The sequence below is a fragment of the Bombina bombina genome, chromosome 7 (genome assembly GCF_027579735.1).
Source record: "Bombina bombina isolate aBomBom1 chromosome 7, aBomBom1.pri, whole genome shotgun sequence".
NCBI classification, from domain to species: domain Eukaryota; kingdom Metazoa; phylum Chordata; class Amphibia; order Anura; family Bombinatoridae; genus Bombina; species Bombina bombina.
Genome location: NC_069505.1, coordinates 91,012,300 through 91,035,731, shown reverse-complemented (window position 1 = coordinate 91,035,731; position 23,432 = coordinate 91,012,300). Strand labels below are relative to the sequence as shown.

At 42.9% G+C, this 23,432-nt stretch overlaps 2 protein-coding genes across 3 annotated transcripts in view; both read right to left on the bottom strand.

Annotated features, from left to right (window-relative positions):
- The window catches only part of LOC128665908 (3-galactosyl-N-acetylglucosaminide 4-alpha-L-fucosyltransferase FUT3-like), a 580,229-nt gene that overhangs the window by 283,576 nt on the left and 273,221 nt on the right, over nt 1-23,432 (bottom strand). The window lies entirely within an intron of this gene.
- On the bottom strand, nt 1,629-21,710 carry LOC128665912 (3-galactosyl-N-acetylglucosaminide 4-alpha-L-fucosyltransferase FUT3-like; the record flags this gene model as incomplete). Its single annotated transcript, XM_053720169.1, has 2 exons — nt 1,629-2,525; nt 21,684-21,710. Coding segments are annotated over 2 exons (924 nt in total), but the record flags the coding sequence as incomplete, so codon positions are not given.

The following is a 23,432-nucleotide window of genomic DNA, read 5'->3' as shown; positions in this document are numbered from 1 at the left end:
AAAACAGCACTGAAAAGTGCCTTTAAATTGCTGTCTATGGGAACTGTGTTCCCATAGACCGCAATGTAATTATATATAAATATGATTTTATATATATATATATATATATATATATATATATATATATATATATATATATATATATATATATATATATATATTTATTTATTTAAGTGTTAATATATGTATATACACATATTAACACATAAATATATATGTATATATTCATATACATATATATTTAAAAATGCTGCCCATTGCTAAGCTACTTAGCCCATTCACTGAGCGAGTTTCTGATACCATCCCTGATGGCATCAGAACAAGGTTCCCATAGGAGCCTATGGAAGCGCGCTCTCGTGAGCGCAATGCTTCCTAGCAATGTAAATGCAAGCTCGCTTATTGTGCGCTGGTATTACAAGTGGAGCGCTAATATTGCTTGCACGCAAGTGAAATTTAACAATTCACTTGTAATCTAGCCTTTAGTATTTTAAGAAAGTTCATTATTTCAATGTAAATTTGGTGTGTTTTTCTTTTTTAGGAACAACATTTTGTTTAATGTTGCTGTTTTTTAAATACTGTTTAATGTAAGCTGTTTTTTAAATACTGCACTAAAATGTGTTTCTAATTGATGGTGTCCTTTTCAACATTTTATTTTTTCAGTCACTGCAATTGTGCAACTTTCAAGTAAGTTCACACTTAAGTAAATAGATTTAGTTATAATATCAAAGTTGCACTGTACCAAAGGTGTGACTGTGATTTTAGAACTCAAGATGTTTATTAGGTTTATAATTCATGGGCAAGTAGCGCTATTGTATTAATACAGAAAAAGTTTCAGTTTTAGTTCCCTTTTGTAAATTCAATTGTCATTCAATACTCTCTAAATCAGTGCTTCCCAACTCCAGTCTGCAGGACCCTTAACAGGCCAGATATTCATTACACCTTAACTAGAACACAGGTGAAATAATAAGCTGATGAGTGAGTTGATTATTTTACCTGTATTCTAGTTATGATACAATGAATATCTGGCCTGTTAAGGGTCTTGAGGCCGGGGTTTAGGAAACAATGGTCTAAAGGAATAATTTACATTGCACCCTCGCTGCACAGGACAATGCTGCTTTGAACATTAAACCACTGGCAGAAAACCTTCTCATCCCACACTGAAGTGTAATTAAATGCCTCTTAGTGATTTGATCCTTTTAGAACATTTCAACTGCAGTCTTGATTGCTATCTGGATATCTTTAGTGAGTAATTTCCTGAGAAGAAAGTAGAACTGGTTTAACTGTGCACTATTAAGGGTTTTCTGAGGTCAAGCAAAACTAATATTTTTTCTTCATTTCATGGATCGTCAGAACATTTCTGAGAAAACAATTTAAACTTCCTTTAATATATACTTTAATAATTGCACTCAAGAAGAGTACTAGATTTTCTTGAAATTACATATCCTAAGGTTTTACAATTTTGGTTTGTGAAACTAATTTTAATCATTGACCAAAATATTATTGACAAAAATATACATTTTTTATAAAATGTTATTGAAATCACAAGTTTGCTGAAGTTGATGATTATTAATCTGTTGACCAGCGTAGCAATAATAACAAAAAAAAAAAAAAAAACAATGGTGATTGCATTACTTGAACCACTTCTCAATACTTGGAATAGTTCTATACACAGGGGCCTCTTTCAATGCTTTACATACTTTACAGTATTGGATTGCAAAACTTGTCTTTCCTACTGGCTTGTATTCAGACCTCCAGTTGAAATATTGTTGGTATCTTTTATCATCCTTGTTCAGCTTCAGAAGATAAGAAGCCAATTCCTTAGGACTGTGAAAATCATCTACATGTATAAATGAATCTGGGTGTAGAAAACGTTCATAGTTAGCACGAGGAGGTCCCATTACCACTGGCACAGTCCCTGAATGGAGTGAATTATACCATAGTTTTTCAGTGATATAGTCTTTATGGATACTGTTCTCAAAAGCCAGGTAGAATTTGTATGTAGAAAGAATCATTGAGTCATTATTTCTAGGGAGCAACATCTTGCCACGACCATATGTGTCAATTTGGATGTATTTTTTAAGCTCCAAATAGTATTTGGTCCTCCGGTAGTTTGGATTCCAATTACTAACAACCCAAGCTACAAGTTTTGTCTTTAAAGGAATTGTAACATTTTTATGTGAATCATGCTTTTCCAGCCATCCATAAGGAGTGAAGATATCAGAGTCTGCCTGGTAGGTCATGGTGAGGTTGATGAGGTTATCCATTAATGCCATATTTGGGCTGCGAGATGGAGATTCTAAGTTGAACCAAATCCAATATTGCTTAGAGGGTCGTTGCATTTTGGGCAGCTGTTCTCTAGAGCTACATACATTTCTGTGATGCAGAATAACAGCATTGGCATCGGCATATAAATTACGGTCCACTGTGTAGAAACAACCAGCTGCGTCAAAGGGATGAGGGCACCGGTTGAGTGGGAATGGATACTTAAAGGGCCATGTCCAAAGGAGAATAATAAGAGGTTTTTCCTGTATTAGAGTTGATGCATGTTGAGGTTTTTCAATTGGTTCTTTGTTACATTTAAAAAAATACCAAGACGTGGATAAAAAAATATATAACAATGCCAGTTGAAGGAATACAAATAAATTTATATTTTTTAAGACAGGTGAGTCCATGGCTTTCACAGTTCATTGAACACAATATTTCAAACAAATGTCACACTTGATTTCAGCTGTTTGAACATGTTACAAACCTTTCCAAATAAGATTCACTGCATCATCATTATTATTTCTCTCCAGCTTAGATGTATTTCATTCCATTGTGGCTGTTGGATAACAGAAGAAAAACATTTAATTCTTTCTAGTATACTTTTTATAAAAGACATAGAAGGATGGATATATTTAAAGGGACAGTGTACTGTACAAATGCTTTCACATTAATGTGTTTCCAAGTACTTGTCATACTAGATGCACATTTTTAAAATGTATGAGAAATCGATCCTTTAGGTATTTTATATGAAACAGCTGTTTTTGCTAGTTGAAACCACAACCCAATAAAAAGGCTGAGCTTGTAGGCAGAGGCACCTGCTTATCTTATCTGTCTAATTATTTACACAAAGTCTACCTTATTTTATTTCTATTTACTCAAACATTAAGACTTGGGGCTCCATTTATTAAGCAGTAGATGCTGCTTCGAAGCACCATTGTTTAAGGCTCGCCTAAAAAGTAAGGAAGTTAACAAATTAATAATGATAATAAAGACACATTTTTGCAAAATTTGTCACTTTCTCTGATATCAGAAAAACAAGAGCAATTGGCCCTAAAAAACCTGAGTGAGAATGTGAACATCGTCATAAAACAGGCGGACAGGGGTGGTTCAGTGGTTTTGATGGATAGGTCCTACTATATTGATGAAGCACACAGACAGTTATGGAACACCGATAATTATGAAAGGCTGAGACAGCACTCTACTTGAAATTTCCAAAAACAGCTTATGCACCTTCTTTATGGAGCATTGGAGCAGGGATTTATCGATAACAACACATTTCGATACTTGTATGTGAAACACCCTGTTACTCCAATATTCCATCACCTACTGAAGGTGAATAAATTGACTGTAAATGTTCAGGGTACACCTATTGTAAGTGGAATAGGGTCTATGCTTGAGCATTTGTCAGAGTGGTTGGAAGATGTTTTGCAACCTCTGGTTAAAGCTCTCCCGGGTTATACCAGGGACTCCAAACATGTATTAAATATTGTGGAACAGGTGAAATGGATGCAGGATTCTGGATGGCTCACTGTGGATGTTGAAGCTTTATATTCATCTATACCCCATGATATGGGTTTGAAAGTGATAGAATATTTTCTGGAGAATGAAACAACACACAGTGAGCCTTTCAGATTATTTGTATTAGAGGTCACCCAGTTTTTACTAACCCACAATTCCTTTCAGTTTGAGAATGAGTTCTATCTGCAGAGGTGTGGGACCGTGATGGGTGCAAAGTTTGTGCCCACAAACGCCAACCTATATATGGGTTGGTGGGACCGGTCCAACATCTATGCAGATAGTAACATGTTTAGATCAGCTATCAGGTTGTATCATCATTTTTTCAATGACCTGTTCTTTGTGTGGAAAGGTAACAGGGACACAGCCACAGAATTTGTTGATTCCTTGAAAGAGAATGATTTTGGCCTACGATTCATCTATGAGTTTAACAGATCTGTGATACATTACCTAGATCTCCAATTGAGAGGTTGGTTCTTGGGCAAAATCACTTCTGAAGTATACAGGAAACCAATTTCAGGGAACAGTCTTCTACATGCTAGGTGCTGTCACCCTCGACATCTGGATCAGGTCGGCTTCATGGTCCATAGAAATCCTTCCTCTCATATTTGCAAAATGTTCCTATTGTTAGCTTTTAACTGGCACCTGAACAAGGGGAAGAATCTCAAAATTCCACATGATCTAGCTATTCTTTCAGTGGCCAAGGGACAATTTGTCCGCTTGAAAAGGAATTGTACTTTACCTAACAAGTTTGAAAAACATGCAGATGCCCTTGAGAAAAGGCTGCTGGATAGAGGGTACAACATGAATGTGCTTAAAAAGGCTAGGAGAGAAGTTAGGGACATGGATAGAGATGCCCTGCTAAGAGATTTTTCTGCTCAATACCAGGAGATTTGTGGTATTGTATGTAGGCATTTTCAATTGCTTGTAGCAGACAATGGCCTTGCTGATATGGTCAAAAAAAGTTGCAGGTTCTCTTATAGGAGAAATAAATCAATTGGGAGCATGGTATCCCCATCACAAATTAAGAGACCAATATCAGCAACAACAACATCTTCATGGCTAAGGCATAGGGGCACTTTTAAATGTGGCTACTCACAGTGTAAAGTCTGTGAACATGTCCATGTCGACTCAACTTTTTGGACATTTGTGACTGGTTAAACTTTCAATGTTACATCCTGCTTAAATTGCAGATCCACTTATTGCATCTATCTGTTGTGGTGTTCACATTGTAACCTTCAATATGTAGGACTAACTACCAGAGAGGTGCTGTCTCGTATTCGTGAGTATTTGTCCACTATCAATGTGGACAAAATTAGTACCCCTCTGGTTGATCACTTTGTAAAAAAACATGACAAAAATTGTGAAACTTTGAAATGGATGATAATTGAGAAGGTACAGGCACAGAAGAGGGGAGAGGATAAGTACCAAGTATTATCCAGACAGCTGATGTATTGGATTTTCAGACTTCAGACCAAGTTACTTCATGGTCTGAACTCTGAATATGATTTCATTAATTATTGGTGCTGATATTTCCCCTCCTCCTTTTCTGTGCCTTTCCTGTGTGTTTTCTCTTCATCCTCAACCATATTCTGTGTACATGTCAAGGATACCAGACAGCCAAGGCTACCCCCCACCCCCCTACAACCTCACCCCTGTTGTTAACTAGTCTAGGTGTGAAGTGTCTTTCTGTTATTGCGTGAGTCATCCATTGTCCTTTTGTAAGTCAGGATGTGATTAGAATCTTGTTTAACTAACCATTGTCTGATGTTTGTCTCATTGTATAATATTTGTTTCTATTTGTGTAGTAACTACCCCCATTTGTTGCAAATGTATAAAAGCTGTGTTTTTTTGTGCAATAAAGCAGTTTCACCTGAATGCTAGTCTGTCTAGTTATTTGGGTGAGTTCCAGCTAAAATCACTTTCCTGGGCTATATAGCAGCCTGTTCTAGGCAAAGGAAGGACCCTCTGGCAGAGCTACCCAGTCGGGGTAGCTGGATTCTGCCACAGGGTGGGACACTGAGTACTGGTGCTGTCGGGCATCAGGGGTGGCTACAGGCTGTGGTCACTAGCCAGCTACATAGCTGCAGTGGGAAGGGAGGAAGCAGGACCCGTTTGGCGGAGCTACCCAGTCCGGGTATCCGGGGTATCCCTTATATTGGTTGGCAGTGGTGGGATCTGCTTCTTCCACACAATTCCTGCTGACAGAGAAGGGCCACAGTAGCTGGTAACTATGGAAGCCGAGTACCTAAGGAGAGTACAGGAGGCACTGACCCATCTGGACGGTCCTGGTTCTGAAATGGACCAGTTGAGCTGCAGGAGCATTGTCCGCCAGGAACTATGGAGGAAGAGGCTTCAACAAGAAAAGGATTGTGATGGGAAGGTCCTCCCCACAGATGATGAGAGGTACTGGGTCCGGTGGGACTTGCAAGTGCTTTTCCTGGGAGAGCAGCCCATGGAGGAATGGCTATCGGAAATAGATCGACTGGTTTAGGCAGAGATGTGGGTGGAGGATAGCTATCGGGACCTCCGATGGCTCGCAATGCAAGTGCGATCATGGCTGGAGGATTGCTCCCCCACATAGGGCTTTGGCTTCGGTGGCCCTGGGTTACTATTGGAAAAGTTGACAGAAGACCCAGAATTTGGGAGCAGGGCGAAACTGAGAGTAACAAACATTGGCCTCTCCAGAGAGCAGCTGTTGGATCTCTCGGGGGTACCTGTCAGGGTTTTTTCCCTGTTGTGTTTGCCATGTGCTGCTGGCAGCGATTTTACTCACTTCTCTTCCTGACTATGGTACATTGTGAGGGATGCTGCTCAATTCCTGCACTGGTCAGACTGGTGTGCATCATCCATGTGAGACAGGATGCAGTCTCAGAATTGTGATGTCATCACTTATTATTTAAAGGGCCTATGTTCAGTATGCTTTGCCTTTGCGTTGTCTCAGACCTGTTTGTGTGAGTTCCTGTGTATTACCTGGCTGCCTGATGTCCTTCCTTGTTCCTGATTCCGGCTCGTCTGACTATTCGCTTTGGCTCCTGACCAGCTCTGGTTTTGATTCCTGGCTTGTTATTTGACTTGTGGAATTATTTTTTGATATCAATAAAGGTGTGATTATTTTTGTACTTCTCGTCTCAGTCTGATTCCTGGCACCCTGACATTACGCAAAGGCCATGAATCCTGATGGTGCTAATAATCCACCTTTACCTGCCATCATTTCCAGGATGGATGTACAGGATCACCGCTTGGATCAATTTGCGCTAGCCCCGCAAACCCTGCTGACTCGCACTGCACATTTGGAACACAGTGTCCCACAATTTATGGCTGCTCCTGTTTCCGCTGCTGCACCTATGCCTACCAGGAGCATGTCCGGTTCTGCACCTCTACCTCAGCGATATGGAGGCGATCCTATTCAGTGCAGAGGGTTTTTGAACCAGGTGGGCATTTACTTTGAGAGGTTACCTCAGTCGTTTCCCTCTGATAGAGCTAAGGTGGGATTTCTCATCTCGTTACTCTCTGACACAGCTTTTGCCTGGGCTAATCCCTTGTGGGAGACTAATAAACCTGTGATTTCAAATTACCCTGAATTTGTGGCCTCCTTTCAAAGGGTATTTGATGTTCTAGCTTGCTCCTCCTCTGCTGCTAAACTACTCATGTCCATTCAGCAAGGTACAAGATCTGTTGCTCAGTATGCTATTGAGTTATGTACGCTTGCCGCAGAGGTTGGAACAATGAAGCCCTTGTTGCCGCCTTCTTTCATGGGCTCTCTGATTAGATTAAAGATGAAGTTGCTGCCACAGATTTAACAGAGGATCTCGAGGCATTGGTGTCTTTTTTTTATCCTAATTGACATCAGACTCAGAGAGAGGCCCTCTTTCAAGGAGAGCTTGCGGAAGCCTCCTGTTCCGTTGTCTCATACGTGTTCGTTCCCACATATGCCTCCCTCTCCTCCCATGCCTCCTGGTCCTGAGTCACCAGGTACTGCTGAGCAGATGCAGCTGGTATTCATGCGTCTCTCTGTGGTGGAGAGGGCCTTTAGGAGGAGGGAGGGGCTCTGCCTCTATTGTGGGTTACAAGGCCACCTTTTGAAGTCTTGTCCTACACGGCCGGGAAATGCTCACACCTAAGGTCCTGTTGGGGGCAGACCTTGGGTGGTTTATCCTCGTCCCCGGAACCGCTTAAGGAGAAACATTTGGTCACAGTTGTCCTTTCCTGGGTGGACTCCTCCATAGTCACCCAGGCTCTTGTTGACTCTGGTGCTGTGGGCTATTTCATTGACAGTGCTTTTGTATCAAAGCACTCCATTCCTGTATTTCCTCGTTCCGCTTGCTATTAAGGCCATTAATGGCAGACCCCTTCAGCCCGCACTCGTTACTCACGAAACTGCTCCGTTGTCCATGGCTGTTGGGGCTCTCCATTGCAAAATCCTACAGTTCCAGGTGATAAACTCTCCGCATTTTCCGGTTGTTCTGGGTTATCCCTGGCTCCAAAAGCTCAATCCCAGTCTCAACTGGTGCAGGTCCAAAATTTTGTGGTGGTCCCTGCAATGTATTTCCACTTGTCTTCGGAAACCACTTAAAGTCTTGTGCACTTCTTCGATTTCTCAATTGCCAGAGGAGTACCGAGAGTTCCTGACAAGGTGCGTGCTGGTACGTTGCCTCCTCACCGGTCTTACGATTGTGCCATAGACCTGCAACCCGGAGCCATTCCTCCTTGGGGCCGGGTGTCCCCTCTGTCTGTTGCAGAGAATTGTGCTATGTAGGAGTATGTTGCCGATGCTCTGTTGCAGGGATCATCTGCAAATCCTGCTCTCCTGCAGGGCTGGCTTCTTCTTTGTGAAGCTTATTACGGAACTCTTTGACCACCTCAAGGGAGCTACGGTCTTTACTAAACTTGATTTGAGAGAAACGTACAATCTCATTAGAATTAAGGAGGGCCATGAATGGAAAACAGCATTTAACACCAGGAGCGGGCATTATGAGTATCTTGTAATGCCCTTTTGCCTATGTAATGCTCCTGCTGTTTTTCAGGAATTTATTAATGATGTCCTACGAGATATGTTGCAACAGTGTGTTGTGGTGTACTTAGACGACATCCTCATACACTCATCCACACTTGAGGCTCATCGTTCTGATGTTACACGGGTTCTTCAGAGACTACTTGAGAACGGCCTGTTTTGTAACCTCGAGAAATGTGAGTTCCATCAGACTCAAGTAACCTTCCTAGGTTATGTTATCTCCGTTGCAGGGTTCTCCATGGATCCTGACAAGTTATCTGCAGTTCTGCAGTGGCCTCGCCCAGTTGGTCTTTGGTCTATTCAACGTTTTTTGGGGTTCGCCAATTACTATAGAAAGTTTATTAAAAACTTTTCTTCCTTGGTCAAACCTATCACAGACATGACCTGTAAAGAGAATGATCCACTCCATTTGTCACCTACTGCCATTAAGGCCTTTGATAGTCTTAAGACTGCCTTTGCTGCCACTCCAGTTTTGGCTAATCCTAACCCTGTCCTGCCTTTTGTTCTTGAGTTCGATGCTTCTGAGACTGGAGTAGGTGCCCTGTTGTCTCAACGTCCTACGCCTGACGGTTCCTTGCATCCGTGTGGTTTCTTCTCTAAGAAATTCTCTCCAGCGGAGTGCATTTATGAAATTGGCTCCCCATTATGTTGGTCCTTTTCGAATACTCTGACGGGTTAATCCTGTGGCCTACGCTCTTGACCTTCCTCCTGCTATGCGCATCTCCAATGTTTTTCATGTCTCCCTCTTGAAACCATTGGTTTGTAATCAGTTTACCACTGTGTTGTCTCATCCCTGTCCTATCTTTGTTGACAACCATGAGGAGTATGAGGTCAGCAGCATTATTGACTCTCGTATGTCCAGGGGTTGTGTACAGTATTTGGTTCACTGGAGAGGCTACGTTTGGGAGGATCGTTCTTGGGTTCCCTCCTCTGATGTTCATGCTCCTGACCTCCTCCATGCCTTCCATGCCAGTTTCCCCAATAAGCCTTTTGTCCTCCCGCGGGGGAGGGGTTGTTGAGGGGAGGGTACTGTCAGGGTTTTTTCCCTGTTGTGTTTGCCATGTGCTGCTGGCAGCCATTTTACTCACCTCTCTTCCTGACTATGGTGCATTGTGGGGGATGCAGCTCAATTCCTGCACTTCCTTTTATGGCCAGACTAGTGGTCCTCATCATCTATGTGAGACAGGATGCAGTCTCAGAATTGTGATGTCATCACTTATTATTTAAAGGGCCTCTATTCAGTATGCTTTGCCTTTGCGTTGTCTCAGACCTGTTTGTGAGAGTTCCTGTGTATTACCTGGCTGCCTGATGTCCTTCCTGGTTCCTGATCCCTGGCTTGTTCCTGACTCTGCTGCTTTCCTTGTTCCTGATTCCGGCTCGAATGACTATTCGCTTTGGCTCCTGACTCGGCTCGTCTGACTACAAGCTCTGGTTTTGATTCCTGGCTTGTTATTTGACTTGTGGACTTTATTATTTTTTGCTATTAAAAAAAGGTGTGATTATTTTTGCACTTCTTGTCTCAGTCTGATTCCTGGCACCCTGACAGTACCCTGGCTGGTATACAATATGGTATCACTTATTGTCCAAGAATGGGAACTGGAAAAGGCATACAAGAGGCTGCTAGACCGAGTTCTGCAGCATGCCATGTGATCTGCATGGAGCTGTGGTGCAGCACTCTGGGAATCATGGAAGTTGGCCTCAGATGAGTGGCAACAGAGCATAAGAGATGACAAGCTGCTAGATACAGATCAGCAGCCTGGCCCCGAGCTTATAGACTTGGACAAGGGAGCCACCCCAGCAGAAGCGCTGGCAACAGGGCAGAGAGCTGCCGGCCTCTGCCCAGCACCTGTAACAGCTCCAGGAAACCAGGGAGAGGAGGAAGTCATCCTCCCTCCCCTTACAGAGAACCCCTTTCTGGGAGAGGAGACAGTTGGTCTCTCTCCCCAGCGGCAGATCCATCCTTCGGGAGTGGAGATAGTCGTCCTCCCCTTCCTTACAGAGAACCCCTTGCAGGGAGAGATGGAGGTCAATAACTCTCCCCAGCAGCAGAATCCCTTCCTGGGAGAGGAGACAGTCGGTCTCTTTCCTCAGTGGCAAAGCCATCCCCTGGGAGTGGAGGTAGTCGTCCTCCCTCCCTGTATGCAGAACCCCTTACTGGGAGAGGAAACAGTTGGTCTCTCTCCCCAGCGGCAGAGCCATCCCCTGGGAGCGGAGGTAGTCGTCCTCCCTCCCCGTAAGCAGTACCCCTTCCTGGGAGAGGAGACAGTCAGTCTCTCTCCCCAGTGACAGAGCCAGGAGCAGGGAGAGGAGACAGTCTGTCTCTCTCCACAGCGGCAGAGCCATCCCCTGGTAACAGAGGTAGTCGTCCTCCCTCCCCGTAAGCAGAACCCCTTTCTAGGAGAGGAGACTGTTGGTCTCTCTCCCCAGCGGCAGAGCCAGGAGCAGGGAGAGGAGACAGTTGGTCTCTCTCCCCAGCGGCAGAGCCAAGCCCTGGGAGCGGAGGTAGACATCCTCCCTCCACCATAAGCCGAACCCCTTCCTGGGAGAGGAGACAGTCGGTCTCTCTCCCCAGCGGCAGAGCTGGGAGAGGAGACAGTCGGTCTCCCTCCCCAGTGGCAGAGCCATCCCCTGGGAGCAGAGGTAGTCATCCTCCCTCCCCGTAAGCAGAACCCCTTTCTGGGAGAGGAGACGGTCTGTCTCTCTCCCCAGCGGCAGATCCATCCTTTGGGAGTGGAGGTAGTCATCCTCCCTCCCCTTACAGAGAAGCCCTTGCAGGGAGAGACAGGTATCAATATCTCTCCCCAGAGGCCGAATCCCTTTCTGGGAGAGAAGACAGTTGGTCTCTCTCCCCAGCGGCAGCACAGTTTCCCATGGAGCAGAGGTAGCAGTCCTCCCTCCCCAGCGGTAGATCTCCTTCTCAGGAGAAGAGACAGACAGACTCTCCCCTCAGTAGCTTGGCAGGATCTCTACCCTTTTCTTGTCCCGGAGTATTTCTCACCGAGGGCAGGCGTTGCATTGGGCAAGGAGGATAAAAGTGTATACAGTTGGTGCCACATGTTTGGGCACCTGAGCTTTACCTGCCCCACCAAGGAGCAACCTCCTCCTCTGGTCTGGGATGGGAATACAGCTGGGAAACCAGCACTAGCTTTGTTTGCGGGTGGGTCAGCCGGTACTAAACAGAGTGTCACAGAGAGAGGCAGTGTGGCCATGGAACTTAAGGACACTGGAACTTGTGGGACAGCAATTGTTCGGGAGCTGGCCTTAGCAAACTTGTTTGGGACTTTGCCTTATGTGGCTATCCCTGCACCCAGGGTGCAGGGTATAAATGCCATCAGGAACCCCTCAGGATGCCCCAAGCTCTGGAGAGAAGGGATAACCTCTCACAGCAACCAAGAAGTGGAGGGCAACCGTCGGACAGCCCCAGGCCGACCTGTTAAGGGTCTAGCCGGGTCTGCCGAACTGGAGGGGGGGAGATGTCATGGATACCAGACAGCCAATGCTACCCCCCTACAACCTCACCCCTGTTGTTATCTAGTCTAGGTGTGAAGTGTCTTTCTGTTATTGTGTGAGTCATCCATTGTCCATTTGTAAGTCAGGATGTGATTAGGATCTTGTTTAACTAACCATTGTCTGATGTTTGTCTCATTGTATAATATTTGTTTTTTATTTGTGTAGTAACTACCCCTATTTGTTGGAAATGTAAAAAAGCTGTGTTTTCTGTGCAATGAAGCAGTTCTTATTTCACCTGAATGATAGTCTGTCTAGTTATTTGGGTGAGCTCAAGCTAAAATCACTTTCCTGAGCTACATAGCAGCCTGTTCCAGGCAAAGGAAGGACCCTCTGGCAGAGCTACCCAGTCGGGGTAGCTGGAATCTGCCACAGGGTGGGACACTGAGTACTGGTGCTGTCGGGCATCAGGGGTGGCTACAGGCTGTGGTCACTAGCCAGCTACATAGCTGCAGTCAGCAGGGAGGAAGCAGGACCCGTTTGGTAGAGCTACCCAGTCGGGGTATCTGGGGTATCCATCACAGTACATATAGTGTTATTTCTCTCATAGTGTATATTCACTCATTCTATATACACTCCAAAATCCATTTTGTATATTTTGTTAGCTATATGTAGATATATATCTGTAACCCCTTATCTAATCAAAATGCAGTACTCATCCTTATCTTTTGGGAACGTGTGTCCCAAAGTTACATATGATATGAATTTTGAGATCTCAGTACTCTGTTCACTCATAGGGTTATATTTATATAAATTTATATATATATATATATATATATATATATATATATATATATATATATATATATATATATATATAGTTGATATATATATATATATATATTTATTTATTTATATACTTTTGGATACAAAAAAGAACATCACATTTTTAAAAATGAATTAACACATCTTTTCTCCTCCTCTCTAATTTGGCATCTTATTGGATATTAGCTTGCTTTAATATTGGATAATGTTAACATGTATGTATATATTTCTTATACGTGAATGCATCCTTTATTGTTTATGTTTAGGATGTTTATCCCTTACTTTATTGTATGAATCAAGCGTAAGAGTAACAATAGCATCATTGCTGACACATTTACTAACTATTCTGTTTGTATCAGTTATATCCAGATATGCTTTATCTCCTTTGTTGAGATATGTGAAAGGTTTTAATTTTGTAAATAATTGCTGATGTTTACCCCAATCACAGCTATAAGATATACCCCTGTATCTTTATTTTTTTTAAAAATATTTCTGCCAATCAGAACCCAGAGAGGGGTTCTTATGTCTGAGTGTGTATTAGTGTTTAAGGATTATGAGTACGGCCTCCAGATGAAACGCGTTAGTCTAAGTTGTTACAGGGGGTATTGTCCCTCCATATTTTATATTGGCATAATAAAAGTAAATTTTTATTTATATTTACTGCCACATTTTTTTCTTTATTTTTTCTTTTTTTGTTGGCACTTTCTCTGATATCTCATGAGAATTTGGAAAATTTGAATTCACCTATTACAGTAACGGAAATTCACCAAGCAATAGAAAGATTAAAATTTAATAAAGCGGCAGGTTCTGATTTCTTGCCTGGTGAATTCTATAAGCTTTTAAAAACAGAAATTACACCCTTTCTACTTAGGTTATTTAATGATTGTGTCTCTGAAATGAAAAACCCCTCCTCTTATTTCTCAAGATCTATGATTAGTTTGATTAAGAAAAAAGGTAAAGATGCAGAATCTTTGGACTCTTATTGTCCGATCTTACTACTGAATACCGATTTCAAGCTTCTAATGGATATTCTAGCACAAAGACTTAAAGGTATCCTTAAATCTCATATACATCTGGATCAGGTCGGCTTCATGGTCCATAGAAATCCTTCCTCTCATGTTTGCAAAATGTTCCTATTGTTATATTTTAACTGCCACCTGAACAAGGGGAAGAATCTCAAAATTCCACATGATCTAGCTATTCTTTCAATTGATGCCCAGACGGCATTTGATTCAATCACATGGGACCACTTATTCTCTACAACGACTCACTTTGGGTTTAGGTATCCATTTTTAAACTGTATAAAATCAATGTATTCTAAAGCATCTTCTTCACTTTTAGTCAATAGTTCCCTAAATAATAGTTTTGTAATGGCTAGGGGTACCCAACAGGGGTGTCCGATTTCCCCTTTGTTGTTTAACTTAGCCATCAAACCTCTTGCATTTTACTTTAGAAGGGAGCTTCAAGGCATATCGCTAGGGTGTAAGAAACTTAAACTTCTATTATATGTGGAAGATTTATTGTTATTTATCAAAAATGCCAAAAAAGAAATCCAAGATATACTTAACACTGTTTAAGATTTTGGTTCTTTTGCTGGGTACTAAGTTAACAGGTTTTAGTAGATTAGCCCTCAAAAGACTAACCCAGTTAAGACAATTTGGGGACTTAGCACTCCCAGCCCTTCATATCTATAATAATGTATGTTTAGCTAAAGTTGCACTAGATTGACTGACTGAGAGTAACTATATTGCTTTTTTAGAGGTGGAAAGAAAGTTAGTACATCCATTGTCCCTCTTAGCTCTACTTCCCTTCCCTATTAAGTTTATTCTTTCCAAAGTCAAGATGATGTCATCTATTTTTTACATTATCAAAGCATGGCAAAATATTCAAAACTTACTGAAAATAGATCCCTATATCTCTGATTATTTTTTTACCAATAGCAGGCAATCCTCATTTTCCTGCCTGCCTCAATAATAAATTGTTTAATAACTGGGCTAGTAACGGCTTGCTGTATTTAAGCCAATTTCATGAAGTAGATAGTGATGTCGTGAACCTAAAATTTTCGGTTTTTCGGCGATATTTATTATGAACCGTGAAATTGAAAACAAAAACATGATTGGACACCAAGTACAGTACAGGTCGTTCTCTTTCGGCCTTTTTAGAATAGTGTTCCGGACCCCCAACAAAAACAACAGCAGGAAAGAGGACATATGGCATCCTTTTGAACAATAGATGACAGGTAAGGCATAGATTTTACAAAGCCATAGATAATTTTTTTGCAACTGTGAAATAAAAAAAACATTGATTGGACACCCAGAACACTTCTTTATCCTTAGGCCTTTTTATAAGAGGCTCCCGGAGCCTCAACTGAAACAACAGCATGAAAGAGGACATATGGCATCCTTGTGAACAATTGATTACAGTTAAGGCATTTATTTTATAATCCCAGAGATCATTTATATGACCCGGGAAATAGAAAAAAACATTGATTAGACACCCAGTACACTTATTTATCCTCAGGCCTTTTTAATAAGAGGGTCCCGGAGCCTCAACCGAAACAACAGCATGAAAGAGGACATATGTCATCCTTTTGAATAATAGATTACAGGAAAGGCATTGATTTTAGAATCCCAGAGATCATTTATATGACCCGGGAAATAGTAAAAAACATTGATTAGACACTCAGTACACTTATTTTTCCTCAGGCCTTTTTAATAAGAGGGTCCCAGAGCCTCAACCGAAACAACAGCATGAAAGAGGAGATATGTCATCCTTTTGAATAATAGATTAAAGGAAAGGCATTGATTTTAGAATCCCAGAGATCATTTATATGACCCGGGAAATAGAAAAAAACATTGATTAGACACCCAGTACACTTATTTTTCCTCAGGCCTTTTTAATAAGAGGGTCTCGGAGCCTCAACCGAAACAACAGCATGAAAGAGGAGATATGTCATCCTTTTGAATAATAGATTACAGGAAAGGCATTGATTTTAGAAACCCAGAGATCTTTATTTGCAACCGTGAAATAGAAAAAAACATTGATTAGACACCCAGTACACTTATTTTTCCTCAGGCCTTTTTAATAATAGGGTCCCGGAGCCTCAACCGAAACAACAGCATGAAAGAGGACATATGTCATCCTTTTGAATAATAGATTACAAGAAAGGCATTGATTTTAGAAACCCACAGATCATTATTTGCAACCGGGAAATAGAAAAAAACATTGATTAGACACCCAGTACACTTATTTATTCTCAGGCCTTTTTAATAAGAGGGTCCCGGAGCCTCAACCGAAACAACAGCATGAAAGAGGACATATGTCATCCTTTTGAATAATAGATTACAGGAAAGGCATTGATTTTAGAATCCCAGAGATCATTTATATGACCCGGGAAATAGAAAAAAACATTGATTAGACACCCAGTACACTTATTTTTCCTCAGGCCTTTTTAATAAGAGGGTCCCGGAGCCTCAACCAAAACAACAGCATGAAAGAGGACATATGTCATCCTTTTGAATAATAGATTACAAGAAAGGCATTGATTTTAGAAACCCACAGATCATTATTTGCAACCGGGAAATAGAAAAAAACATTGATTAGACACCCAGTACACTTATTTTTCCTCAGGCCTTTTTAATAAGAGGGTCCCGGAGCCTCAACCGAAACAACAGCATGAAAGAGGAGATATCTGATCCTTTTGAATAATAGATTACAGGAAAGGAATTGATTTTAGAATCCCAGAGATCATTTATATGACCCGTGAAATAGAAAAAAATATTGATTAGACACCCAGTACACTTATTTATCCTCAAGCCTTTTTAATAAGAGGGTCCCGGAGCCTCAACCGAAACAACAGCATGAAGGAGGACATATGTCATCCTTTTGAATAATAGATTACAGGAAAGGCATTGATTTTAGAAACACAGAGATAATTAGTTGCAACCGGGAAATATAAAAAAACATTGAACAGACACCCAGTACACTTCTTTATCCATAGGCCTTTTTAGAAGAGGCTCCAGGACCCTCAACAAAACAAGAGCAGGAAGCTGGGCATAGGAGTACAATGGAGTGTGACAATAATAATGTGAAGGTGAAGATTGCGTAGTTGATTTGTGGGTGGCGGAGCCTATAGCTGTTGCGGTAGGACGTGTGTTTGAGGAGCTTCAGGTCTTACAAGTTACTTTGGAGTTAGTTTTCAACCTTAATTTAATTTTCTTTTTGGGATTCATAGTCACACTTTCTGGGGCTATCCAAGAGGAGCCTGGAGATACCTTACTCATATCGGCTTACCTATGTTCCTCAGCTGACTGCGTTACAGCTAGCCACAACACTGAGAGGCCTCTCTAGCCTGATAGTGCTGTCATTGTCAAAGCTGACGCCAATATACCCCCCCAGGACACTGGGTTATCAAACCAGTTCTATAGTAACTGGACAACTCGTTAATCACGACTATTGACAAAGAGAAGGAAAAGCACTAGTCACCCCTTATATCAACGGCTACGGAGACCTGTATTTTGCCTTTCCAATATGGCGTTGGTCACCAAAATAATCCAGAATGAAAAAAAAGGTAAGATATGGAGAGTGACTAGTGACGCACATTTTATGCACGCTGTGGCAATTGCAATTTGCATTAAAAAGAATCGGCTAACAACCACTACCTACGACCACACCTGACTCCTGAAGTCATGCTTCAGTTATTAAGTCAAGTTAAATTATTTTTTTTTTATTATGCTCAGCAGAGGCTCCAGGACCCTCAACAAAACCAGCAGCAGGAAAGAGGACATATGGTATCCTTTTTAAAAAAAGATTATAGGAAAGGCATTGATTTCAGAAACACAGAGATCATTAGTTGCAACCGGGAAATAGAAAAAAACATTGATTAGACACCCAGTACACTTATTTATCCTTAGGCCTTTTTAATAAGAGGCTCCCAGAGCCTCAACAGAAACAACAGCATGAAAGAGTACATATGGCATCCTTGTGAATAATAGATTACAGGAAATGCATTGATTTTAGAAACCCATGTACACTTCTTTATCTTTAGGCCTTTTTAGCAGAGGCTCCAGGACCCTCACCAAAACCAGCAGCAGGAAAGAGGACATATGGCATACTTTTGTAAATTAGATTACAGGAAAGGCATTGATTTTAGAAACACAGAGATCATTAGTTGCAACCGGGAAATAGAAAAAAAACATTGATTAGACACCCAGTACACTTATTTATCCTTAGGCCTTTTTAATAAGAGGCTCCCGGAGCCTCAACAGAAACAACAGCATGAAAGAGTACATATGGCATCCTTGTGAATAATAGATTACAGGAAAGGCATTGATTTTAGAAACCCGGGGATAATTTGTTCCAACCGTGAAATCTAAAAAAACATAGATTAGACACCCAGTACACTTCTTTATCCTTAGGCCTTTTTAGCAGAGGCTCCAGGACCCTCAACAATACCAGCAGCAGGAAAGAGGACATATGGCATACTTTTGTAAATTAGATTACAGGAAAGACATTGATTTTAGAAACACAGAGATCATTTATATGACCCGGGAAATAGAAAAAAAACATTGATTGGACACCCAGTACACTTATTTATCCTTAGGCCTTTTTATAAGAGGGTCCCGGAGCCTCAACAGAAACAACAGCATGAAAGAGGACATATGGCATCCTTTTGAAAAATAGATTACAGGAAAGGCATTGATTTTAGAAACACAGAGGTAATTTGTTACAACCGGGAAATCTAAAAAAACATTGAATAGACACCCAGTACACTAATTTATCCTTAGGCCTTTTTAGCAGAGGCTCCAGGACACTCAACAAAACCAGCAGAAGGAAAGAGGACAGATGGCATCCTTTTGAAAAAAAGATTAACGGAAAGGCATTGATTTTAGAAACGCGGAGATAATTTGTTGCAACCGGGAATTTGAATCAAAAAAATGATTCGATGGACACCCAGTACAATTCTTTCTCCTTAGGCCTTTTTATAAGAGGGTCCTGGACCCTCAAAAAAAACACCAGCAGGAAAGAGGACGTATGGCATCCTTTTGAACAATAGAGTACAGGTACAGCATTGATTTTACAAACCCAGAGATCATTTTGGTCAATTGTTAAATAGAAAAAAAAAATGAGTGGACACCCAGTACACCTCTTTCTCCTTAGGCCTTTTTATAAGAGGGTCCAGGACCCTCAAACAAAATACCAGCAGGAAAGAGAACATATGGCATACTTTTGAACAATAGAGTACTGGTACGGCATTGATTTTAGAAAACCACAGATAATTGTTTGGAAAAGTGAAATAGCCCCAAAAACCATGCTTGGACTCCCACTCCAGGTCGTTCTCCTTCAGCTTTTTTATAAGAGGGTCCAGCACCCTCAACAGAAACAACTGCAGGAAACACCACCACATATGCCATCCTTTTGCACAAACGAGTACAGGTATGGCATCCATTTTAGAAACCCAGAGATAATTGAGAGGAACCAGGAACATTTTTCTAAAAATTTGATGGGGCACCCATTACAGGTCGTTCTCCTTCAGCCTTTTTATACCATGGGCCACGACCCGCAACAGGCACAACAGCATGAAACACCACATATGCCACCCTTTTGCGCAATAGAGTACAGGTATGGCATAGATGGAAAACAGAGATAATTTAGAGCAACCAAGAGACGGATAAAGATGCTTGGTCGGTCCTACTCTTTCAAATTTGTGGCATTTTGCTTTAAATTTAATGGTCCACCAGATATGAGTGGTGTGCTAAGTTGTACAATTCGTAACAGTTTAATCACTAGTGTTATGTGCCTTATTTTTTTATTTGAGTTTTGTACCCACAGAGCTGCAGCAGAGGCCAGAAAAATTCGGAATGTACAAATGACTGAAAAATTGGGGTATTGTTGTAGCAACTGCTGTAGCAGCGGCCAGAAAAATTGATGTTTGTAAAACATTTATAAAGTCCCCTAAAAGCTTGTGGCTTGAACACTAGTTGTTGGCAGATAAGTCAAGCAAGTCCTCTGGCTTTATAAAAAAAAAAAAAAAAGCCAGCCTGTGTACCAGTTGTAGCCCAAGCCAGCTCATCTCGTCATCAGGCCTTTTTTATTCAAATGTATCGCCCAATGTCAGTCCCTTCGGGATCCAGCCCTCATTAATTTTTATAAAAGTGAGATAGTCAAGGCTTTTTTGACCTAGGCGACTTCTCTTCTCAGTGACAAAACCTCCTGCTGCACTGAAAGTCCTTTCGGACAGGACACTTGAAGCGGGGCTGGCCAGAAGTTCCATTGCAAATTGGGATAGCTCAGGCCACAAGTCCAGCCTGCACACCCAGTAGTCAAGGGGTCCATCGCTCCTGAGAGTGTCGAGATCCGCAGTTAAAGCTAGGTAGTCTGCTACCTGTCGGTTGAGTCTTTCTCTAAGGCTGGATCCAGAAAGGCTCTGATGGTGCATGGGAGTTAAAAAGGTACGCATGTCCTCCATCAAGACGTCAAGAAAGCGTCCTGTCCTTGCCGCCGTGGTCGTGGGAGGAGGAGGAGGATTAATTTCATCTCTTCCCCTGTTACATTCCCGTGGTGCTGTGACATCACCCTTATACGCTGTGTAAAGCATAGTTTTTAATTTATTCTTAAAATGCTCCATCCTTTCCGACTTGCGGGAATTTGGTAACATTTCAGGCACTTTATGCTTATACCGGTGGTCGAGGAGCGTGGACACCCAGTACAGGTCGTTCTCCTTCAGCTTTTTTATACGAGGGTCCCTCAACAGGCACGATAGCATGAAAGAACCCATTTGAACAAGGTTGGATGCCGAGCTATTCATGTCCCGTTCCTCCTCCTCACTGATCTCACTGATTGTATCTTGTTCCCCCCAGCCACGTACAACACCACGGGTACCAGAGAGGTGACAACAACGAGCACCCTGGGATGCCTGTTGTGCTCGGTCTTCCTCCTCCTGCTCAAAGCCACATTCGTCCTCTGACTCCTCTTTTTCACAATCCTCTTTCTGCGTTGCCGCAGGTCCAGCAAGCGATGCTGATAAGGCTGTTTGTGGGGGTGATGGACACCACAACTCTTCCTCTTCCTCTTCACGCTCATCTACTGCCTGATCCAGCACTCTTCGCAGGGCACGCTCCAGGAAAAAAACAAATGGTATGATGTCACTGATGGTGCCTTCGGTGCGACTGACAAGGTTTGTCACCTCCTCAAAAGGACGCATGAGCCTACAGGCATTGCGCATGAGCATCCAGTAATTTGGCAAAAATATCCCCAGCTCCCCAGAGGTTGTCCTAGCACCCCGGTCATACAAATACTCATTAACAGCTTTTTCCTGTTGGAGCAGGCGGTCAAACATTAGGAGTGTTGAATTCCACCGTGTCGGGCTGTCGCAAATCAAGCGCCTCACTGGCAGGTTGTTTCGACGCTGGATATTGGACAAGTGCACCATGGTCGTGTAGGAACGCCTGAAATGGCCACACATCTTCCTGGCCTGCTTCAGGACGTCCTGTAAGCCAGGGTACTTATGGACAAATCATTGTACAATTAGATTACACACATGTGCCATGCACGGCACATGTGTCAACTTGCCCAATTTCAATGCTGCCACCAAATTACTTCCATTGTCAGAAACAACCTTGCCAATCTCCAGTTGGTGCGGAGTCAGCCACTGATCCACCTGTGCGTTCAGGGCGGTCAGGAGTGCTGGTGCGGTGTGACTCACCGCTTTCAGGCAAGTCAACCCCAAGACGGCGTGACACTGCCTTACCCGGGATGTAGCATAGTACCTGGGGTGCTGGGGGGTACCAAAGATGTGGAGCAAGACGCAGAAGTTGAAGAGGACTCAGCCGAAGAAGAGGTTAGGGAAGAGGATGGAGTAGGAGGAGTAGAGGAGGTAGCAGCAGGCCTGCCTTCAAGTCATGGCGGTGTCACCAACTCTTCTGCAGAGCCACGCATTCCATGCTTGTCAGAAGTCAGCAGGTTTACCCAATGCGCAGTGTAGGTGATATACCTGCCCTGACCATGCTTTGCAGACCAGCTATCCGTGGTCATATGGACCCTTGCCCCAACGCTGTGTGCCAGACATGCCATAACTTCCTTTCTCACAACAGAGTACAGGTTTGGGATTGCCTTTTGTGAAAAGAAATTTCTGCAGGGTACCTTCCACTGCGGTGTCCCAATAGATACAAATTTTTTGAAAGCATCAGACTCCACCAGCTTGTATGGTAAAAGCTGGTGGGCTAAGAGTTCAGACAAGCCAGCTGTCAGACGCCGGGCAAAGGGGTGACTTTGAGAAATTGGCTTCTTACGCTCAAACATGTCCTTGACAGACACCTGACTGTGGGCAGATGACCAGGAACTGCTACGTAAGAGAGACTGAGTGGAGGATGGTTGAGAGGGGGCAAGGAGGACAGCACTGGTTGACGTGGCTGAAGATGCTGGAGCAGGAGGAGGAGGGTGGCTTTCACTTTGTGTGCTGCTTCTACTCATGTGTTCTTCCCATCGGCCTTTGTGATGGGAGACCATGTGCCTTGACAAAGCAGTTGTACCTAGGTGGGTGTTGGACTTCCCATGACTCAGTTTCTTTTGGCACAGGTTGCAAATGGCATCGCTGTTGTCAGAGGCAGACACACAAAAAAAATGCCACACTGCTGAGCTCTGCGATGACGGCATTCTGGTGGTGGCAACAGCATGCGTTGATGGGCGTCGGCGTGCTGTCTGGCTGATCCCTGGTGACGATGCATGCTGTCTGACTGTGCCACTATCTCCTTGAGACGACCTCCCCATGCTTCCAAATTGTCTCCTCCTCCTCCTCCTCTCTGTCTCCCCATCTGAACTTTCCCCCTCTTCTTCTACTCTTCTAGCAGGCACCCACGTGACATCCACCGACACATCATCATCAACCGCTTCACTTGTATCTGAAACATCAAGAAAGGAAGCAGCAGCGGGTACAACATCATCATCATCACACCGTACCTCCATGTCGGTAATGCTGCCTGACTGAGACTGATCACTATTATCTACATCCTCTGTCAATGATGGTTGCGCATCACTCATTTCTTCCAAATGATGTGTCAATAACTCCTGTGACAGATCAAGTGAAGCGGCTGTGGTGCTAGTGTTGGTGGTGGCGACAGGCGGGGGAGTGGCACTGGTCACTTGAGACCTGCCCAAAGCACAGCTGGACGTAGATGGTGCGTCAAGGTTAGGAGGACTAGCAGCGGAAGCTGAAGAAGATTGGGTGTCCTGTGTTAGCCATTCAACTAGGTTCTCCTCAGAAATTTTCGCGTCCCCCCTGGCACCCGGCGTCTGAACAATGTGCATATTTGTAGGGTCTAAAGAAATCACAGCACCACGACCACGACCACGGAACCTGCGGGGTGAC